Below are 21,711 nucleotides of genomic sequence, written 5' to 3'. Positions count from 1 at the left end.
TACGAGAAGCCGCTGGCGTAAACCGACGAGAAGTTCATCGAAGGTCAGAGACAGAACTTTTCAAGTTTTGATCCTTCAGTTCGGAGTTTATTTACTAAGCATTTTGCTTTACCATCAAGCTTTCTATAACAGTCATGGCTTCACGAGATGGGCCTAGGGCTTCTGGAACTGATGGCTCAGATTTTAGTCACAGACAGCGTGTGGCTTCACATTACAAAGAGAGCGTCCTTTGGAAGGGGAAATTAAAAGCTTGTCTTTGCCTCCATTTATTTCTGATCGTGGCTGCTGGAGGTTGGATTGCTGCTGCTTACAATGGGTAAGGAAAAAAATTATCATCTTCATCATAATTGTGTAGCTTAAGGAAAATGTACTTCCATCAAAACAAGATTAGCTGATGGTGCTTCAAGTGATAACAGCCGGGTTAAAATTAGTTGCCTCTGCAGTAATAGAAGCAGCTATTTCAGTATATTTAATCCGTAATTTTTCTTTATTTTGGATCACAAAGTGGTTAAATCATCCACCCTGCTAGGGCAAGATTTCCGTATAACTCTACATCTCATTACGCAGACAGAGCATGGATAACAGAAAACAATAGCACTACAAAAGATTGCCTTTGAGACTACAGCTTTGTTTTGGAATATTAATGGGTTTATATGGCAAACTCTCCAACCGATTAAAACTAAATGAGGCTCATCTTTTTAATTAATTGGTTCTAGTGTCATGCGCTCATGGGTGGTAAGCAGGGATAATGTGAAATGCTTTGTAATCTACTGGATCAATCTTTAAGATTTAATCTTTAATGAGGTACTGTTATAACATTTAAGAAACACTCTACTAATAGATTTGTCTGTAATGAGGTAAAAGAACAAATTCTATGGCATATAAGTGGGTATTTAGTGATAGTAAAAAAGGTATTGCAGCTAGAATCAAGAATTATGAAATAGACCAGGTTGAAATTTTTAGAGTTGAGAGGTTAAGCACCTGCAAGATTTTAAACTGAACATTTGCATTTATGTGATTCACAGAATGGTTAAAGATCAACCAAAACTTTGGCAGGCAGCCTGGTTATTGAGTGCTCTACCTACAATTGTAGGGCTTCTAAGCCTTCCAAAGAACAATACCAAACAACTTTACATTTATGCATTTGCAACATTATTTATTGGGGTTGGTCCTCTAGCATTTGGTGCTTGTGTAATGGTTCAAGAAATCTTCTATAATGTTAGTCAAGGAAGAGCACCAGCTACCCAGGAACATCAGATGGCACCAATGAAAATGGCATTAACAGCTTTCCTGATTCAATTTCATGGAATCAGTTTGTATTACGCAAACAAGCTCATTACTGCATGGAGTTCCAAGGGAGAGAAAAAGAATTCATAATGCATCACAAATCTGAACTTAGTTAGAAGGCTACAGAAGGATATCATCAGAGAGAATAGAACTATTCCTCCAAGAACTGGACAGTATGAATTAAGTCAAAAAGAAAAATGCTTATGGCTTCAATTAACAAAAGCAGTAAAATTCCCAGTCCAACGTTGGTATTCTAGAACCTATGAATTTTCATTGAATTCTAAGTGTAACAGGTATTTGGTGAAATACTTGTAACCATAGTTAGTCAATTATTCTGTTGTAACTAAGAACACTCTTGGATCAAACACCAAACTTGTAACCTGAAGACCCATTTCAGGTCCATGCAAGTAGTGTAGAAACGGAGGAGATCTAACAAATGTAAGTTAGAAGAGAATCTTGTTTCCCTAGGCTTCAATTTATACCTTTTCCTCTCCAGTTTTGCAGGATTTTAAGGAAAAGGTTGTGCAAGCTGGTTGTGACAGAAAAACTGATTAGTTACTTGGGGTTAGGAATATGTACATCAACAACTTTGATCCACTTTCCCTTTATTGGTCAATTTGAGTGTCAGAAGCGAGCTAAGAAAGCTAGAAACCTTTAGTCAGTAGGAACTAGGTTGAAATTAGGTTTTCCCTGTATGTAATAATTTATGCAATAATATTCTTTAAATACTAGTCAATTACTTCTGTTGTTCAGCTAAATATTTTATTTGAAATATTCTACTAATAAAAAATTAGATGTACTTTATTTCTAAAAAGTTTAAATTAGTAGGATGCTGAAAATACAGTCTTGATAATATATAAATACTACCATCCTTCAGTGTTCTGTCTGGCATTCAATGTTTCACTTCTGCTTGCATGCTTTCATTTTTTCTCTTATCTCAAATATTGCAAAGATCTTGACAGTGACTGTAACTGTTGCTATAGCAACCTTTTCTTGAAAAGTCAGTTGTTCCATATCCTTGTTTTCAAGTGACATCTCTCTACTGTTTCCTACAAATTCTTCATAATGCTCCTCTCGTATCAGGATTGGTGGTCCAAGCGATTGGTTGAACATTTGAACAACTTCTAGAGCTTTGCTCTTTGCATTTCTGACTGCACAAACACAGGCTTGCCGTCTGAAGCAAAATGATAAATAAACTATGGAAAAAGTTTGCCTTTTCTGTTGGTTGGGGGTTGGGGGATTTCTGAATCTTCAGACTAAGTGCACACACTTTAACTGGAGAGGGACTAGCAAAGAAGGAGTTGAGGAGGGCAGCCTTCTCCTTCTACGCAACATGACCTTCAAGTTGGTTTCTTATAATCCATAATTAAAAAGCACATGATCCATGACCTACCTATCCCTGGAAGTACTACACTCAAAGAATCCCACAGCTTACTGATTTAGTTGACAATGACATCACTGAAAGCAGTTATCAACCTTTTTACTCCAAAGATCCTGATATAACTTCTCCTCTACAGTATGTATCCTATACAATTCTTGTGATTGTGGCTCTGAGAAGTTAGTGTTGAAAACCAAAAAAATCCTTTTTGCGTAATTTTTTTTCTACCCGTTACTTTTATTTTGGGTTGATAATATATAATAATATTAGCCTTTTCCACCCCAAGGTCAGTATGCATATTCTCCATGCTGTCTATATTTTTCCTAAGGTGCTGTCAAGGAGATTTGCTTAACAATCAAGAGCTCCTGTACTTTTTGATCGTTTCCAAAATTCTAATGACTTTAATGTTTGATTAAGAGGTGACACTTAAAGAAGAAATTAGATGCTGTAAGGAGAGAGACCTCGATTGTCACTTCGAGTGCACTGCAGTATTACAGCCCTTGAGGTAGCTAAGGTGAATGTGGGTCCAAGGTAAGGCTTTCAAGAATATATTTAGTAAACATAAATAAGTTACTGTAGATATTCCTGTTTTAATTTGGAAATAAGGTAGTCAGTATCAAGATTCTTCCAGTTTGAGCTTGCAAGCTTCAGTGCTTGGGTCGTGTTGCAAGTAGACTGCATCCTCTAGCTTACCTTAATGATTCAAGCTTGCTAGCTGTGTGATATAGCACAGGACTTGATACTTTCACTGTTTCATCGAGCTTTTCCACAAGCAGGTTACACACTTCTTCACACTTGGAGAAATCACTGAATTCTACAACTACTTCAATTTCCATTTGATATAGGTTATTGATTCTGTTTAAAATTTTGTGAACGATAAAGTCTTTGACATGGTGAGATTTCAGAGTCTGCAGAACGTAGTCCACTCTGCGATTTACACTTGTCTTCACCTCCTCCACAGATTCCTATAGATAAAAAATTAAACAACTTCCAGTCACAGCAATAAGCTACTTGCAGGTAAAACCGTGTTCGTTTTCTCTGTGCATCAGGTTTTTCAGCTTTCGAATAAACACGCAGTTTTACTGAGAACTAGCTCTCAGTTAAACCCTTCATCAATATAATTATACAAATTCGCCTTAGTCGCTTACCTTGGTATTGGAACAGACAATCGAAACCTTAGCTTTATCAGGAGGAAGAGTAACTTCTCCAGTCTCGAATATCTGAATTTCTCGTCTATTGTCAAACGCTCCTTCGAGTTTCGAGTCCATTCTTTCCGGATTTACACCCTCATTTTCGCCCATTGAAGTAAACTCAGCAAAAACTTTGGCTGGACTATGCTTTCTGGGTTCCAATCGACTCATTTCGTAACAAAAATATCCCAAAAAAAGCCGAAGATGCCGAAATATGTGCAGTGACTTCAAAAACCACAACAAACAAAATCTTAACGGCGGTGACCAGTCTTAGAGCCCAGTTCTCCCTGAGTAAGATCGTGAGCGCTGCCATAGCCTAGCGTATTTTATCAAAACAACTGAACAAGGAAATGATGGAAAGAGATTTATTGCGGGAGATGATAAAATATTTGGGACGAGACTGGTATATAGCTCGTTAGCTGACAAGCACTAACACGGTGAAAAATTAGTATGGATTACTTTGTGATGCTCCTCAAATTTCCGCATTTATTTATGGCTATAATATGCCCACTGAACGTAACTCAACTCTGGCTATGACAATCTGAGTTGTTCTCATTCTTTTCCAACGAAACCATTATTTTACAGATAATTTCAAAATAATCTATTGACACTTGAAGACACAGACGTTAAATCAAATTTTTACCGGGCTTCGCTGCTTCATTCCAATTGTAAACAGAAACTTCTCTTAATACTATAGATCTTCTCTTTGTGACAAGTTTATTGATCCTTAGGCTAACTGCAGAGACAGTTTTATTTGCCAAGTCTTTTGGAAAAGGATGAATTCTTTTATGTCCTATGGTGCTTCCCAACTCTGGAGTCGAAATCCAACCGTCTTTAGTTTTCAGCTTTAGTTCATATTTCATGACTAATTGACCATATCTCTCAATATCTTCCATCAGGATAACAGAACCATTGAGACTTCTAAATGCTGTAAACTTCCAAATTTTCTTCTTTCCAATTATTAATCTAGGCTTGAATGATTTTTTAACAGGATCTTTGTATAACAGTGCAATCGCCTTTCCCAGTTTCTCGTATGCCTTACGATCCTCCTCGGGTACCAGCCCGCGGGTATCGGGATTGAGGTTCAGAATCAATGTACATCCATGACCCACGCTTGTTAGATATTCACTCAAAAGTCTACGGACACTTTTCACTGAGTACTCCGTGTCAGGTTGCCAGAACCAAAAGTGTTCACGAATAACGGTATCGCAATTTGCGGGACAGAACAGCTGACCATACGGGCTTCCTTGAATTATTTTACCTGTAACAGAAGGGAAAAATAAAAATGAAACCTTATGATTCCAAATAAGATTATGTTTTTTCAATGTTTAATTCTTTGAAGTTGCGATTCCAACCAGAAACAGCCAGTAAGCTGGAGTTTTTATATGGAAATGACCAGTTTGGTGACAAGACTTTTAACTCACCGTCTGGTGTCTTCTTAGAGCATTTTCCTTTGGGTACGGCGTACCACTGCGGTAAAGGTGCAAACGCCTTTTCGTTACCAACCCAGTGTAATCCTTGATTACCAGAAAACGTGGGACACTCGTCACATATTGAGTTACTGGCTAACTCACGTATGATTGGCCCGATATCAGGACTCACTTTTGGGACAATACCAGCATCAAACCAAATGTAAAAAGGGTCTTTATATGGAGAGGTAGCATTAAACAATTCACGCATTTGTTCTTCTACAACCTTTTTATAGTACTCTTGTGTTGCAGGAACACCAGTGGTGTAAGTATCCACTCCCATGTACCAATTATTATGCACACTATAAAAGTATCCATATTCCAAACCATATTTTCGGCAGGACTTGATAAAGTCAGCCAGGACGTTTCCCTTTCCGTCTCTCCACTTTGTGTATTTAACGGAGTATTTGTAGTCTGTTGCAGTAGGCCACATGAGAAACCCGCTGAAGTGGTCGATAGAAAAAAGGATATATTTGGCACCGAAACTCTTAGCTGCCTCAAGCCATTGATCTGTTGAAAGCTCTTCTGGGTTGAAAGTGTCCACGGGCACAACATGACCTAGCAAACATACAATATGGCTTAGATGAATGGATAAAAGGGTAAGTTTCTAAAGAAACTGGTGCTGCGTCGGTGGGAGAGTATAGCAGGTAATTTATTGTTAACAAATGAGTTGATTGCTAAATTAGCCACCGTTAAGGGTTAAAAAAGCAGACGATTCGAACGTTGGCCCTTCGTCAGAGCGATTGGCGATTGGCGAATCTATCGCTTTGACGAAGGGCTAACGCTCGAAACGTCAGCTTTTTTACTCTTTACTGTGGCCAATTTACGTTTTCAACTCAGTTGTTAACACTAAATTACATAATATGTTTTAGATGACATGATAAACAGGGAGAGCTCCCTTTCTGTGCGTCTCTTTTCACGCTTGTTACCGACACACTTCTAAACAACGGCCTGCTACGTAGGCAAAGGGACTTGTTCTTAGTACTAGGTACTAGGTGATCATGATCCTTGACTCTATCAGACACTGATCATTTCCTTAAAGCCGTATTTCGATTGATATTTGCATACCCTGAGCAGCGTAACAATGGAATGTGAAAACAACTCAAGGGCTTTCGAAACTAGTCCGGCGACATAATTTGGTCTGGATGGAAAGGCGAATAAACAAGATTGTCACACAAACGGAAAATTGAAAAAACAAACTATTTCCACTGAATAAGAAATTAGTTTATTTTCCGCCTGCACTCGGAGTTTCAGTAAAATCTGCCCAGTTGTCAAAATCAAAGTGTACAAACAATAGGGTATTTTTCGGTTTGTTATGAAATCGAAACTATTACTAAAGGAAACATTCGATTCTTTCCCTAAAAATTCCTCACAGACCCGTTTAGCAAAGCACGCAGTAACTGGCATAAACACGTCATTGTTAAAGGAGAAATTTTGTTACCTGGCTTCATATAGCGGTTAAACGTTTGCATATTGAAATGAACAATCGCTCCCACTTCATAATCCAGCCATTTTGCTTGGGTTTTGGTCGGTTTTGGTACCTTAAAAGTACTTACAATTCCCATCCAGTAGGCATATAGACTAATTCCTAAAACTAACGAGATGTGAAGATTTACCATCCTGTTAATGGTCTGAGTACCTGACAATATAGGTTTGCTTTGTGCTTTTGAAATTGAGGAAAAAAGATGTCACATTTCTGGAGGTGGTAAAATATAAATACCTGCTGACAGGTCGCAAAGCACGCCCGATTAAAGGCCCATTTCCAACCTTGATGCAACGTGGTCGTTTGTTTTTGTTTCGAACCACCGCTTTTGTTTAAATCGCGCCTCTGATTGGTCAGTTATTTTTACCTTGTCACGTCTCAAAATACCTTCTGCGTTTTCTCCGATGGATTTGAAGAGCTTATCAAAATAATTCTGTTTAAAACGATTCTATATGTTCTAATCCGGTATGGAATCAGATGAATCCACTGATTTAGTAGATTCCGAGGCAGTAAACGCTTATGGAGCGGTTGTTGCTAAAGAGGAACGCGAAAATCCTTGCGAGCATTTCGAAGAAGGTGAAAATGTTGATCCACCACGTTTTCATTCATTCATCAATTTTTTTTCATTGACGTTTGCCATCGTTGTTAAATAGGACCAAGGGTCAGTTGAAGTTTCCTGTCCGTCGAGAAGAACTTGCGCTTGAGAGAGTGGTCGAGGTTGTTGTCCATGCAAAGCAGCAGATAAGAATTGTAACGGAAACTGTCAGTGTCGCTGACGTTCCTGCAATGAAGTGACTAAACTTAAAATAATTAAACGTCCGGCAGTCCGATATTTTTCCATATTTCTCTTCGAAATCTAAAAAATATTTATACGAAAATGTTCTGCCTTTATTTACAACCCTCAAGCGCTTCCAGGAAGCCTAAAATTTCGAACTTGATGTTTCTCGCTAACCCTGTATACAGAGTACGAAGCCATCCAAGCGATACGGCCGGACACGGTCCTCAACTACCATATTTCTCTTTGAAATATACCAATTTTTCATTGGAGAATATTCTACCTTCATTTACAATCCTCAAGCACTTCTAGAAAGTGAGAAAAATGCCAACGTTATCCGTTTCGCTGACCTTGTACACAGAGTGCGAAGAGATCCAAGCATGCCACAAAGAAAATTTTCACCGGACACTACCGGACACGGTCTTCAATTAACTAAACGTCCGGCAGTCTGGTATTTTTCCATATTTCTCTGCTAAAAATACCAATTTCTACTGAAAATATTTAATCTTCATTTAGAATCTTCAAGCGCTTTTAGAGAGTGAAAAAATTTGAACGTTTTGCTTTTCGCCGACTCTGTTCACAAAGTACAAAGAGATCCAAGCGTGACACTTTCCTCGGATTCTTCTGGACAAATTCAAAATAATGTTAGGAAACTGTAAAATGACGAACGGCGAATGTATTAACCGTAAAATAGTTGACTATATGTCCAGGATGGCTCTTGAGAAAGACGATTTTAGAAGGTTTTCAGTGATCTGGGAATTTCGTGTTACAGGAAATTGGGTCGCGGCGCGCGTTGCATCAAGGTCGAAAATGGGCCTTTAACGTTTTTTAAGGCTCTGGTTTATGGCGGAGCTCGCAGAGCGTAGCCCCATAATTATACAAAATAGTAGTAACCCATCAAACCAAAAAATTTGGATGTACAACCGTACGACCGTACAAGGTGCTACTTTTATCATGCGTGGTCAACTGTACCGCGGGCACGCCAACGCCACGGTTTTGTCCAGTAGTCAGTGCACTAGGCTCCGAGTCGGACGACCCGGGTTCTAGTCCTGGCCGGGGCAAGGCGTTGTGCCCTTGAGTCGTGCGGGAATAAAAAAAATGCGAGCTCCGCTTTTAGGCTTAGCTAAATCTATATATTATTTTATTTCACGGATTTATTTGGAGTAACTTGCTTCAAAATTAAAGGCAATCTTGAAAATCATCTCCCAAAATAGGTGAACATTCAAGAGATGCGAACAAGTTAAAAAGGGAACGAGAATGTCTTTAACCCAACACCAGCAGTTACAAAAAACGCACAAATTTGTCCACATTCAGTTTTTAATTCATATCTCAACAAATATTTACAGGAATAACACCTACAATATGTCATTTTAAAGTGTATAAAATGGGCTTCTCAGGAAAAAAAAAAAGATTCATCATTGAAACCCAGGACTTTCCTAAAAAGTAAAATTTAAAACACAAAATAAGTAAGACATAGTGTAAAACTTGAGGTCAAAAGTCACTTTTCCTCACAGGTATAGGTTACTCAAGATTAATTGACAACAGAAGTTAATTATTGACATGTCAGCAACATTTCCTGAAAATCTGAAAGAAAAAGAATAAATAATGAATTTTTTATGAATTTTTATGTGCACCCATGTCATTCCAAACAAATTAGCAAAAATTTGTCCACATTCAGTTTTCAATTCATATCTCAACAAATATTTACAGGAATAACACCTACAATATGTCATTTTAAAGTGTATAAAATGGGCTTCTCAGGAAAAAAAAAAAGATTCATCATTGAAACCCAGGACTTTCCTAAAAAGTAAAATTTAAAACATAAAATAAGTAAGACATAGCGTAAAACTTGAGGTCAAAGTCACTTTCCCTCACAGGTATAGGTTACTTAAGATTAATTGATAGCAGAAGTTAATTATTACCTTTTCAGCAACACTTCCTGAAAATCTGAAAGAAAAAGAATAAATAATGAATTTTTTATGAATTTTTATGTGCGCCCATGTCATTCCAAAAAATTAGCAGGAAAAAAAAAATTTGTTGGGAAATTCGACTTTATAACAGGAGGATGGGTAGGCCCTGATGTGTTACTGGGTGAATGAATTTGCCTTTTAACATCCCTACTAACTAATGAGAGTCCTCCCTGAGAAAACAAGGACCAAATCACAACTATTCCCATTGACAAAGATAAAAGCAACAAGGTTAAAAAAGTTTTTTTTTTTTTTCTGATATTTTTGAGAAACACAACATCTGAAAACATTGGAATAAACATCAGCAAAATTTGCCTGTGGTACTTCTTAGAGTGAAACACTGCAAAACAATCCCAACCCTTACTAACATGCATACACTTTTGACATTGAGGGGCATTGCAATAAGATCGAACCCTGAAATCTCCCCTACCCTCTTTATAACATACCACACAGCATCTCTGAGTATCAGAGAAAACTAAGATATGGACAGTTGTAAATTCCTCTGAGGTGGAAGGGGGTGATTTCATCATGGTATTCTCTGGTGGACTACCATAATCAGGTAAACCACAGAGTTGCCAACGATTTCTTCCCAGAAATCACCCAAAGAATACTGAGAGGGCCTTTTTAGAGCTTCATTGTCAGGAAACTGAGCCTGATGCTCTTTGAAAAGGATAAAGCCATTGATTACAGCCATGTCAAATAGGTGGTAAACCATAGTTTTCCACCACTTCATGGACTTACGTAGTACACTATTTGTGGTTAGAATCTGGTAGCAGCAGAAGGAGCAGAGGGGCCACCAACAACACATTCAAACAAAAATATAATTTTCAATGAATAAATCAATTATCCTCAACATTTATAGAATAATATCCTAAACAAATTCAAGTTAATCTATGGTATACGCATTCGGAAATTATACTTGTTGTCAAATTTCGCTGGTTGGAAATATTTCACTCACCAGGAGCCATGGGTTCCTAAGTCGAGGCGCAAGCCTCCTCCGGCCGATCGACATCTTCAACTTCTCCCTCACTAAAAATATAAAATGTACACTGCTTATATTCCGTAAAATACTCAAAATTAACCGAATGAACAAGCGATACTAAACTAAATCGCCAAATCGCCAACGAATCCCAAGCATCCGACGCGTTCGAAAAATGTATTTCTCCATAGCAACAACTAACCGCTGATCGAATTACGCGTCTAATATTTCGCTTGTGCAAATAGTTTGAATCGCATCACGTCTCATCGCTAAAAACACACTCTTAGCGTAAATTATTGATTTACAGAGTCGCAAAAATCAATTTGTAATCAAATTTCAAGAAGTACGCGAGAAATCAATCACAAAAGGGCTATCTGAGGCGAACAACTTCGCATTTCAAGACAACATGTGCGATGGCGACCATTCGCGATGGCCGATATTGACTTCTCACCTCGATCTGCCGGTCTAAATCACTTTCTTCTCCACTGTCCATCCCATCAGCGGTGTCTTCATCGTAAAATATTTTTTTCTAAAGCAATTTCTGCGGAGATAAAGCTCACCCGTGCACGCTTCGACGATGAGGCCATCTTCGACAGTGAAATTTTCGCACTCAAATGAACGTTGTGTAGCACACATTTAACTGTCGCCCTTCAAACTCGCTACATGATTTGTTTAATCTTTTAGCGTGATACACACCAAATTTGGAAGCAATCGGGAGTAACGCAATATTCGACGAGACAACCGGAAATGACCGGAAATTATGGGTGGAATTCCACCCAAAACCGCAAGGGGCTGCCGGGATAGGGTTAAAAGATGAATTTTCCAATAGACACGAACTGCGACGTAGCTCTTCCAGACAAGAAAGTGGCTTACGCAAGTCATAATTCCGCCGTGATTGTTTATTTTTTAGCCAGAACCATAACAATATAAAGCAAAAAAATTTAAAATGAAGATACGAAGAGCAGAAACACCGAAAAAAAAATATGCCAGTTGCTACGTAAGATTGCGGTCTTCGTGCTAGTAGTGCCATATCTGGCTCGGTTACTGCAGCTTCCTCGAGTCTGTACAGTAGAATAGTAAAATATTGAAAAGTTCACAGAAAAATGTTAAAGGAAACCTAAGACTTTTGGATTAAAAAGCTTAATATCTTATACGGGTATTTCGTTGGTATAATATTCTGTTTTGAGCTATACCAAAATACTTGCACATTTTCAAACACCGTGACTTAATGGCTGCTGTTTCTATGTGACTCCTATAATGCAATGTGGCTCGGACAGCCTGAAGGATGATGTTGGCTCGCTGAACAAGGCACAAGTGCCGAAATGTTTCGAATACAGATGAAATGAGTTGAAACAGTTTTCAAAATGATTCTAATCTTTAATCATCTCTTGGAAATTCTACCATTATGTATCGCAATGATATTTTTTTTAGATTTTCTTATATATAATATAATTCTTTAGAATGTGGCTTATAGAGAAAATTCTTAACTTACCGGTTCGTATCTAAAAGCAAGATAAAAAAAAGTAATGCATTAAAATGTAATTAGTAGAAGGGTGGAAGTTGGTTTTAGTTATTCTGAACATGGAAATGTCAAGAAAATATACATATCAGCAATGCTGTTAATTCGAAAAAATTTTTTCGTTTAATTAACATTGCAGGAGGATAAAATCTTTTTTGGAGGTATTGTTCTTCGTTTCATTTATTCGCGTTTTCATCCCTTTGGCGTTGAATCTGATTTGAGCTTTCCAAGTTTAAGCTCCAGTGTTGCTCGATTTTCCATCATCTATGAAGAAAACAAAAAAGGAAACTCATGATGAGCGAGAAATATTTCTCGAAAGAATTCAAGGCAAAGACTACTGAGAGGAATGCTCAGTCTTATTATATAGTGGTCGTCGGAAAATACTCATCATAATCCTACCGTTTTCAGTTCCTCTTGAAGTTCACAGTTAACTTTAGATAGCACAGCATTCTTTTCTTTCAAATCATTTATTCTCGAATTTAATTTGTCTTCCTTGGTTAGTGGCCTACGAAGAAGAGAAAAAGGTCAAATGCAAGCAATAGTATGAAAGGTTCGACGGTTAATCGATACTTCACATGAAAAAAGGGATTTCGCCGAAAACTATAACTTATTATTCCTTCCTTTGAACTACGAGGTCACTGTAAATTGGCTATAAAAGTACGTCGCGCAATCTCCTTTGTGGGGAATGGACGAAGGCATGTCATACTAATGAGCTGATAAATAAATTAAATGCTTAACATGATTAATTTATAGGTACCATTTATGACTGTGTTAGTAGAAGACGAACAAAGTTTTACCTTACTACAACTTTTGGCGGTTCCGTTTTAAGTTTTCTCTCTTTTTCTCCATCTTTGTCTACTCTTCTTCCTTGTTTTAATGTTGGAGGACTTGGAGGTTTCTGAAGATGGCGGTTAAGGAGGAAAAACAGAACACAGTTATTGACATCTTGGTGAGTTAGAAATGAAGTGAATGAATGAAGTGAAATTGAAGTGTGGCTACAAACTTCAGGTGCTAGGATGCGCAGTCTCAGACTTGGGCAGCTACTTTTAGAAGCAGACCTCCCCATGCCTACTGAGATCTAATCTAACTTCACATCACCTTTTGCAATAATAGTAGATTAAATGACACGTACCAACTTCGGAACTGGCCGTGGTAAGGCCTCCTGGGCGTGAGTTGGTCTGCTTGCTGCTGTCGTGACTCCTAAAGAACAGAAGAACTAAGAGTAAGTGACACATAGCAAGTGTTCTTCTTAAACCAAAATAACGGAATACACATTGCAAAAATTCTTAAGCCAAAGCTTTTTCATGCCTCACCTTCATTTGAAGCCTTCTGAGCAGGAGTTGACCGAGACCACCCTAACTCCTAGGGCAAGGAATGTAAACAAAAAGAAATCTTCTTATCTTCAACATTAAAAGAAAATTCTCGGCGTGACCTTGTTAAAGTTTATTTCATAAGCAGATGTTAAATTCAGTCGCTGCTTTCCATTGCCCAGCATGCTGCCTTTTGGCAGTTGACCTTCAGCAATAGAGGTAACTACGGTAACGCATTTAACAAAGCTCACAAAAAAGTGCGCGTATCTCAGTGAGAAAGATGAAACAGGGATAAACGAAAATCTTAAACCCTTACATGTGAGTGGTCGAGTGAAAATGATCGCCTATGAATCCCGGGGCGAGTGGATGAACCACGTGTGCCTTCGCCTTCCTGTGCTTCCACAAAACTTTCAAATCTGCTGAAGTCAGCAAAATCTTCCTGTTTCTCTACTTTTTCCTGGTCGGCTACAACTTTCTCTTGTTCGGCACTATTCTCTTTTCTGTGTCTGGGTGTGTTAGGTTCGCTCTTTGCTGGCGCTGCACTATCACTCGTCTGAAAATACAGAACTATTTTTGAAACCATGTATTTGACGCATGGAATATTTAAGCTACTTTTTAACCAAGCTTGCTGTAATTTTGCCAGTTTGATCAAAACCGTATTCACGCACCTGACTGGAAAAGCTTGACGACGGTGATGGTGGTGTTCCTATAAAATAATAAGAAAAATATTGAGCTGATAACTCGAGAAATTCTGATACCACGGAAATGTCAAAATATGCAGATTAAAGAAAGAACATTCCGTAGGTCTGTTCACGGTCGCTATAAATATGAACGATATCATTACTAAAGCTTGTGAACAGAGAGGCTTTCAATTTAAAAATGTAAAACGTTATCGATATAACATATTTCTAACAGTAGCACAAAACACATATCGAATATCGCTGGACTAGACAGAAGTAATAAAATGTTTCACATACCGCGAAGTAGTGTATTGTATAAACTGAGCGACTGTGGCGTTTGAAACTGATCCAAACGTTTCATCAAGCATTTATTACCTCAACAAAGCGTGGGATAAGGAATGCCAAGGAGCTCTTAATTTTAAGGTCCTTGCACAGTAAAAAATGCAGTATTTACAGAATGATGATAAACAACAAAGCAAGACATTTCTACTGAGACGCTAGCAGACAGGAATTAATTTCTATACCTCTATTTTCCTTGGCTTTCGTAGCAAAGAGCTTATTGAGATCCAACGAAGAAGATCTTGAATGACCTTTCTTGTTCCTAGGGGGTGGGGGAGGTGGATCTTTCTTTCCTTCTGAAGACACAGAACTCTGACCCTCTTCTTCGACTGGTGTTGTCACTAAACCAGAATCACTTTTAGTATTAAGTTTCACATCTCCAGTCGACCTCGGCCTCTCACCGCTTCTCCTATTCACTCGATAGACTACTTCTTCCTTTCCGGCTTCCTCCTTAGGTTCTTCCTCTTCCTGTTCCTCCTGTGCCAGAGGAGGAGGTGAAGGTGTCCTCATTCCCTCAGGAGAAAGTGGTGAAGTAGGAGTGTCTTCTTCAGGTGAAGAGGGAGGTGATTCGGAAGGTTCAGGGGAGCTAGAATCTTTTTGACGAGGTGATGCCTGATAAATAAATTTATTAGTGGGTGTCCAGCCATCACGGGCTTGTTTTCCAGATGGAGGGGGGAGCAGCTGCCCTGGAAGGGCATCAAGAAGGCTAGGTTTGACTGCTGCTCTTGGTCGTGCTATCTCTATCTCTGCTGTAACGTGGGTGGGACTAAGAGGTCCAGTGTGTGGCACATCACCTTGCTGAGCAGGCGTACTTGGCATGTTGACTTGAAGAGGGCTCACAGGATTACCAAGGTTGATTATTTTGCTTGATTGGCCATCTGTTGAAGCATCCTCAACAGAAGCTGGATCTGACAGTGACCTGGGTCTTCCAGCACTGTCCTCACTTTCCTTGAGGGCACCGTGTGATGGTGAGGCTTGAACAACTGACAGCTACCAAAAATTAACATAACACCAACATAAAAGTACAGCCCATTGTGCACTTTCAAGCAAAGAGCAAACTTTAAAAATTAAAAACTAAGGAAATAAACTACAACTTAGAACATTTTTTAGTTTTCACAATGTTTAAGTTTACTCACTGCTTTCCTCCTCATAGGCAAGTTGTTAAACTTAGTGTGCTGTGCAGTGCTTCCTGAGGAACCACTAAAACGTAACCAGTGCTGTGCAGACAGATAGTGCAAAATAATGGGTACAGTGCATACTAACAAAAACATCATTAATCACTGTACATTGCAACTGTTAGTGCAAACACGGATAATTTCTTTAGAGAAGTGTTTGATTGAGTGAAAAATCAACCAGAAAGGCCTTGCATTTAATTCACCATGTGCTGTGACTAGTCTGCAAAACTTTTGCCATCCTTCCCTACAATTTGCTGAAAAACTAAAGCAAATCAGGCCTTAGTTTTCTGACAGTGTGTTAAGCCAGTCTTTGGGAGTATGAGTATGATGATTTTTTTCCTGAATTGCTACAGTGTTTACTTTATTTCTGATTTCTTGGCACCCAATCAAAAAGTTTTCTGTGCAAACAATGTGACATAGACAATACCACAGACAAACTTTCCATATCAAAAATGATGTCAACAAAATTAAACATGTATAATACAGTGCTATCATTTAACAAGTAAACAGACAAATTTCTCCACATAATCTTACATTCCAATTCTGCCTCAAGCAAGAGACATCTAAAATTCAACCACAGCACACCCATGTTTGCCTTTACAAATTTCTTTCCAGAAGAGTTCATCAAAACTTTTTCCCAAGGGGTTTTAAGGATGATGAAAACTAATAGTAATTCATTACAGATGTCAATAGAAATCAATAAGAGATATATGATCCTGACATGCTATGAACTAAGAGTTCAAGAGGCATCAAAATATTTTTCTCTTCCTTCTGACTCCCACAGGGGATTACACCAACAAAAAGGGATAATTTCCTTCTTGCCTAAATATTTTTAATTATAAAAGTGCCAAATTGCAAGGTGTAACTTACATGCAGGTGTCACAGTTAGTAATCAATCCTAGGTGTGATCATTTCTAACAGTACTAACAATGATGTACCTCTGGTGAGGAAACATTCCTTCTTATACTCTCTGGTTCTTCACCTTCATCTGTTTGAGGTGGCACATCAATTGGACACATATCCACTAGAAATTGTCATGAAAAAGGAAGGGATATGCAGAATAAAGCATAAAGTGACTTTTGACAAAACTTTCCTTTCCCAGAGCATTAAAGAATGCAGGTCAATTGAGAAGGAAAAACTACCAGTCTATCAAAAATCACCTTCAGTTTTCCTTGTCTCTGCCCCTTTGGAGAATGTAGCAGTTTCATTCAAACTAAAATAGCATGCAAATTATTTGCCTATCCCAATAAAGGTTGCACTTTTTTACAGCTTAATAAACAACAATTTTGGATACTTACTTCAATTTGATAATTTTGACCACTGAACAGAATGGAGCTCATTCTTTTACACAGTAACATTTTACCTATTTCAACTCCGTTTTCTTTTCAATCAAAATGTGATCAGCGCATATTGAACCTAGAAATCTTGTCTTGGATTTGCATTTTAATTTTTCAATTTAATTATAGTGTTTTTTTTTTAAATCACTAAAATTTTTAATTTCAAAGTAGCACTTTTAATGAAGGTTATTAAAGAAGATTCTTTATCTCAAGGTAAAAAAAATAATAATAAAAAATCTTTGATATATATGATTCCAAAACTTATCGTTGTTGTACACTTTTTCCTGGCACCTCTTGAAATTGTCTCCATGAGTTAATCTCATTAGTCTTCTGAATTCTGGAAATTAGTAGCTCATTCAATGCCAGTTCATATTTTACAGTGAGGTGTTTGGAAATCACACAATCACCCACATTTAATATCAGCTCATAACCATTAAGTTTTGCAATAGCACAGAGAATGCCATATGTACCTTCACTCTTTTCTGGTAACAAGACAATAGGTAAGGTCAGTGGCAGTTCCAGGCCATGTCGCATAGCTACAACAAGATGCATTGCTATGCAGAACTCATCCAAATTCAAAGCATTGTCCTTATTGAGGTCTGACAAGTGCCTTAAAAGAGTACACAAGAAAATCATAAATTCACATAACTGCCATACCATCCCAGAAAATATGGATCAACTGCCAACAATTCATTGTTGCATACCATATTTTGGATAGCACCTCCACTGGTAAGCCAGATTTCATGAAAAAATCCCTTGCTCTTGGTCCTACAATGCCAAGATAAAAAATTAACAAATTGTGCTCACAAAGGTAACATTACTATTAACACAATTATACATTAACAAGACCATTGTCATGACAGCCATTCACTGTTAAGCAAAAGATGTGCATAAAATTACCAATCTGAATCAGCCCTTCCCTTCCTATAGGGCAAGTCATTGACTGCATATAATGTTATTTCCCAAAATTGTTGACAAAAGTGAACAGGATTATTAATAATTCTGTTGTTACCTTTCACAACACCATCTATAGCTGGTTGCAGTCTTAGAAACTGTTTTGTGTAATATTCTCTTTGATCAGGCAAAATGCACCACACATTATCTTCTGATTCCTCTTCAATGCTGCTGACACTTTCTGCAAAACTCGCCAGTGATGGAGCTCTGAAGGAGGAAATATAACTTTAAAAATCATGCAGTACAATTTACAATGTACAATGTAGTACAATGTAGTACAAAACATACCTAAGGAGAACTTCACCCTCTTCACCCGCAAGCTCAGGAGAACTGCTGCGATCAACATCTTCATCACTGGAGCTGTGTTCTTCATCCAGTTCATTGACGACAGTTATTTGTTGAAGAGAAGCACTTGGAGGGAATGCTGCCCACTGTGTATTGTTTGTTGTATTTGCATTATTTTTGTCTTGCATCCACGTCCCTGAAAATGAATAGTATGATTGAGAACTAATTGAAAACAAATTATTTGTAACTTGTGAATACATAATACAAGTTTTTTGATGAAGAACATAATAACAACTAATAAGTGATAACTAAAAACCATTCCTAATCTTCATCTGACCATAATCATTGATTAATAATTTTATGATCATATGCTCACACTGTGTGAGAATACAATTTATTAACCTTGGACTTTCATGATCTGAGGGCAAATTATTACAGTAAGTTATTACTGCATTATTTAGGGGTGGAGGACTTGCTGGGGGTTTCACTGCCCAACCAGGCTGCCCTGAACTCTGTATCTGTTCACCTAACCAAAACAATAAAGTTTATTTAAAAATATCTGTAATTTTATAAATATTATAATTTGGAACAATGATAAGATGGAAAAAATACTGACAATATGTGTAATTTACCTGTAGAAACAGGCAGGGACTGAGTTCTTGTGAGCACATTGCCATGGTGAGATCCTGCAATTACTTGACCACTGTACACAACACCTTGAACAGGAGGTCCAACAGGGATAGTCTGGTGATATTGTGCCCCAGCATAATGACCTTGCTGGTATGATTGTGTAACAAATTGTCCTGATATTTGCTGAGGTGGGGGTCCTGGGGACTGGAAGGGTGTTGTGATAAAGTGAGCTTGCTGTGCAGGTACCATATAGACAGCAGGCATTTGCTGTTGTGACTGCTGTGGCCAGTTTCCTCTCTGCTGCAAGTGTTGTGAGGGAACTTGTTGGATTGCTGTAGATCTGGGTGGTGGTGGAATTACAATGTTTCCTGGATAAACACCTGTTCCTGGAACAGTAACTGCTGGGGATCCCACTGGCGATGTTATACCATCGGGATCAGGATTCACTGCAGCCATATCAACCATTTCAGCTGGCTGTACTTTAGATGAGCCTGTTATTGAACTGTTATGGTGTACATCTTTCTTACCATCTGCTTTCTTAAAAGTCATTTTTTTCTTTTTGTCTGTTTTGCAAATAGAAAAAAAAATTGTTCCTTAGCTTTGTACCAATCAGGATGGTAATCCAATATGATGTTTTCCAAAGTGTACTTTTTCAGAGAAAAGTACTGCTAGGAATACGGTAATTAGGGTGATATGCCAGTACTCTAGTAAATTTCAGGATACAAGTGTATGCAGAGAAACGTAGCCCAAAATTAAGACAACATAAGGTTCAAGAGCTTTACCATAATATGCATCCATCAAACCTTTTTCTCTTAAGAGTGATAGCATCTAATTTCTCCTGACAATATCACCCAGAATCAATCATTAAAGACACGTGAACAAAAGAAATGATCAACAATTAAAGGGGCTCTTGATTGTTCACAAATTCTCCATGTCAGGACCTTAAGAAATGTACTGAGGACAGTAGGGAGAATGTGCATACTGATGTTAGGGTGTAAATGGTTAGGCATAAACTATAACATGATACTGAAGACTTTTCCTTCAACAATACACACTGTCTTGTAAAGTACCTGCTGATTCTACAAACTTTTCTTTTTCTCTCTTTTTCTTATCTTGTCTATTGGCAACTTCATCATCTCCTTCTTCAACAAGCAAAGTGCGGTTCATATCTATAAATCGTGGATGAAATGAAGTGCCAAACAGTGTTTACATAAACAATATTGTACTTCAGCTTTCTTGTGCATAAGAAGGCATCTATCTGACTGACAAACTGCTCTTACTGATGGGAAATACATTTCAATTGAGTGGAATGTTAGTGTACAATTTTACACAAGGTTACCAAGTCATAGAGAAGTTATGAACAGCCTTTGAGGGCTTCCTACTATGCAACTGTTTTGAAAAGAAAAAATCAACATGTATTGCATTTCTGTTATCAATATTCTTGGTATATATTGCCAATGTAACAAATACAAGTTCAAGGATGTTTTTATTTCAGCATTTAACTATTAAATTTACCAGTAAAATGCTAAATGCATTTTCAAGTGTACAGATGAGTGATTTCAGCAGTAACTTCCGACATCAGCAATGTCAAAAGCATACTTATTCAAGTTAGACATGTTGGGGTAGTACTCAGATTGACACATAAAGCAATACATAAACCAATACAGCGAGTGAAATTAAATAGCCAGGTATTTAACACTTTTAAGTTGAATACTTTCAGTTTTAAAAAGGAACAGTACATGTGTCGTTTAATTTAAACGATTAGGAAATTTCCCTTAAACTCTATGAGACTCTTAATTCACAAAGTTTCAAACAGGAACTACTAAATTTAGCAAAAAATAGATATGCTCTGTCGAGTAGCATGAACTGTACACCGCTGACAAAAGTTCTTGAAGTAACAATGGAATGAAATAAGATGAATCAAGGCCTGTTTATTGACTGAGAACAAAATAATATTGTTTGAATTCAAGCCCAACATTTACGACTAAGAAATTGCACTTAGAATATTATCTGATACCTACCAAAGTGGAACATGTAAGTCAAGATTTTTGTTATCAAACACGCGACTTCACCTTTCAGTGGTCAAATTTATGTGTAATTTAAGCTACATAATCCGCGTAAACAATCCGAAAAGCTCTAAATGTCACATTTACTACGTTCTTACCTTTAAAAAGTCAATTATGTGCGAAGGAATTAGGTTTTCATCCAGTTTGCGATCAACTTCGATATCCTCTTCAGCAAGTCGTCGTGGATTTCGCTTTCAGTAAAAGACGGAAATTCTTCGAAAGGGCCAAAAAGTCAATCATTGTGAGCCAATTAACATTTTCCTACCGTAGGCCTCTTGTATGATTGAATTAGGAGCTTTAATATACCAAATATTTCACAAAATCACCAATTTCCTTAACTGAGGAGTGGAAATCTGCGGCCATATTGGAACATAGTCACGTGCCAAAATATGCACTCCCAGACACTCCCGGATGACAACGAGGCAGAGAATCAGCTATGCTAAATCACTTCCGGTTCACCTTTTCAGCCATTCTGAAGAGGTTTACCTCCGACAGCTGAGGACCCTATTGAGTGGTAATTAGCGCTTGATTTTCATTCCTCTTTTTAAAAGGAAAAATATTCCCATCCTTGGGCAATTCACGACTACCAAGCAGAAGAGTAAATAAGTCAGTGATGGATTAGGATAAAACGAACTCGAATATCCGGCAGCAGTTAGGGGGCGACCCTTTGAAGAGAAGCTGTGTGCCCTTTTATGAGTGGAATCGAGTCAAATAAGGATTTCGGTTTCGGTTGCGATTCGGTCGCATCATCAATTTCATAGGCGTGGATGGCTTTTCGAGGAGCGTTTTTTTTTCGTTTCTCTTTCAGGTGACAGGCTGTAGCTTCTACGAGGCGTGAATCTTGACTGCCGTCAGAAAGAAAACTAACCAATAACCCCTTAATACGGC

At 37.9% G+C, this 21,711-nt stretch overlaps 4 protein-coding genes and 2 long non-coding RNA genes across 7 annotated transcripts; 2 read left to right on the top strand and 4 right to left on the bottom strand.

Annotated features, from left to right (window-relative positions):
- Positions 1-5: 5 nt before the first annotated feature.
- On the top strand, positions 6-2,163 carry LOC113671540 (protein jagunal homolog 1). Its single transcript, XM_027187764.2, has 2 exons — positions 6-316; positions 1,026-2,163. Exons 1-2 carry the CDS (start codon positions 135-137, stop codon positions 1,375-1,377), a joined length of 534 nt encoding a protein of 177 aa, XP_027043565.2. The 5' UTR covers positions 6-134; the 3' UTR covers positions 1,378-2,163.
- On the bottom strand, positions 2,031-4,129 carry LOC113671530 (interleukin-1 receptor-associated kinase 1-binding protein 1). The gene is made up of 3 exons (XM_027187753.2): positions 3,814-4,129; positions 3,359-3,630; positions 2,031-2,461 (listed from the first exon to the last, which is right to left on the bottom strand). The coding sequence occupies exons 1-3, from the start codon at positions 4,024-4,026 to the stop codon at positions 2,188-2,190; spliced, it is 759 nt and encodes a 252-aa protein (XP_027043554.2). The 5' UTR covers positions 4,027-4,129; the 3' UTR covers positions 2,031-2,187.
- Positions 4,130-4,206: 77 nt separating this feature from the next.
- Positions 4,207-7,097, bottom strand: LOC113671497 (uncharacterized). The gene is made up of 3 exons (XM_027187713.2): positions 6,766-7,097; positions 5,280-5,882; positions 4,207-5,116 (listed from the first exon to the last, which is right to left on the bottom strand). The coding sequence occupies exons 1-3, from the start codon at positions 6,941-6,943 to the stop codon at positions 4,482-4,484; spliced, it is 1,416 nt and encodes a 471-aa protein (XP_027043514.2). The 5' UTR covers positions 6,944-7,097; the 3' UTR covers positions 4,207-4,481.
- An 85-nt stretch (positions 7,098-7,182) lies between these two features.
- Positions 7,183-7,635, top strand: LOC149041867 (uncharacterized). The gene is made up of 2 exons (XR_016179305.1): positions 7,183-7,383; positions 7,461-7,635. It is a non-coding gene; the product is annotated as an uncharacterized LOC149041867 (long non-coding RNA).
- A 1,246-nt stretch (positions 7,636-8,881) lies between these two features.
- On the bottom strand, positions 8,882-11,239 carry LOC149041866 (uncharacterized). Its single transcript, XR_016179303.1, has 4 exons — positions 10,980-11,239; positions 10,508-10,578; positions 9,505-9,529; positions 8,882-9,166 (listed from the first exon to the last, which is right to left on the bottom strand). It is a non-coding gene; the product is annotated as an uncharacterized LOC149041866 (long non-coding RNA).
- Positions 11,240-11,884: 645 nt separating this feature from the next.
- On the bottom strand, positions 11,885-21,239 carry LOC113671564 (uncharacterized). Of its 2 annotated transcripts, XM_089180808.1 has the most exons (17): positions 20,922-21,230; positions 19,828-19,926; positions 18,760-19,320; positions 18,131-18,323; positions 17,901-18,049; positions 17,593-17,656; positions 17,359-17,498; positions 16,490-16,575; positions 15,513-15,593; positions 14,562-15,366; positions 14,026-14,063; positions 13,674-13,910; positions 13,361-13,409; positions 13,180-13,247; positions 12,845-12,945; positions 12,447-12,552; positions 11,885-12,311 (listed from the first exon to the last, which is right to left on the bottom strand). In XM_089180808.1, exons 2-17 carry the CDS (start codon positions 19,922-19,924, stop codon positions 12,240-12,242), a joined length of 2,847 nt encoding a protein of 948 aa, XP_089036934.1. In that variant the 5' UTR covers positions 19,925-19,926; positions 20,922-21,230; the 3' UTR covers positions 11,885-12,239. The 2 variants fall into 2 exon arrangements, with proteins under 2 accessions (XP_089036934.1, XP_089036935.1); XM_089180809.1 differs by lacking the exon at positions 15,513-15,593 and having other exon boundaries at positions 20,922-21,239.
- Positions 21,240-21,711: the final 472 nt, after the last annotated feature.

This window comes from Pocillopora damicornis, chromosome 8 (genome assembly GCF_964200805.1).
Source record: "Pocillopora damicornis chromosome 8, jaPocDami1.2, whole genome shotgun sequence".
Classification (NCBI taxonomy): Eukaryota; Metazoa; Cnidaria; class Anthozoa; order Scleractinia; family Pocilloporidae; genus Pocillopora; species Pocillopora damicornis.
Note: the sequence above shows the minus strand (reverse complement) of the source record. Positions and strands in the feature narration are given on the sequence as shown.

Bases quoted from the DNA above. Each gene is read 5' to 3' on its own strand.
- LOC113671540 (XM_027187764.2), top strand. From the start codon at position 135: ATGGCTTCACGAGATGGGCCTAGGGCTTCTGGAACTGATGGCTCAGAT. The intron at 317-1,025 runs GTAAGGAAAAAA...TGTGATTCACAG, and splicing joins ATTGCTGCTGCTTACAATGG to AATGGTTAAAGATCAACCAA.
- LOC113671530 (XM_027187753.2), bottom strand. From the start codon at position 4,026: ATGAGTCGATTGGAACCCAGAAAGCATAGTCCAGCCAAAGTTTTTGCT. The intron at 3,631-3,813 runs GTAAGCGACTAA...TTTTATCTATAG, and splicing joins TTGTCTGTTCCAATACCAAG to GAATCTGTGGAGGAGGTGAA. The intron at 2,462-3,358 runs GTAAGCTAGAGG...ATTTTGCTTCAG, and splicing joins AGCAAGCTTGAATCATTAAG to ACGGCAAGCCTGTGTTTGTG.
- LOC113671497 (XM_027187713.2), bottom strand. From the start codon at position 6,943: ATGGTAAATCTTCACATCTCGTTAGTTTTAGGAATTAGTCTATATGCC. The intron at 5,883-6,765 runs GTAACAAAATTT...TATGTTTGCTAG, and splicing joins TAACCGCTATATGAAGCCAG to GTCATGTTGTGCCCGTGGAC. The intron at 5,117-5,279 runs GTGAGTTAAAAG...CTTCTGTTACAG, and splicing joins CTCTAAGAAGACACCAGACG to GTAAAATAATTCAAGGAAGC.
- LOC113671564 (XM_089180808.1), bottom strand. From the start codon at position 19,924: ATGAACCGCACTTTGCTTGTTGAAGAAGGAGATGATGAAGTTGCCAAT. The intron at 19,321-19,827 runs GTACTTTACAAG...TTTGCAAAACAG, and splicing joins AAAGTTTGTAGAATCAGCAG to ACAAAAAGAAAAAAATGACT. The intron at 13,911-14,025 runs GTGCGTGAATAC...CTGTATTTTCAG, and splicing joins CGTCAAGCTTTTCCAGTCAG to ACGAGTGATAGTGCAGCGCC.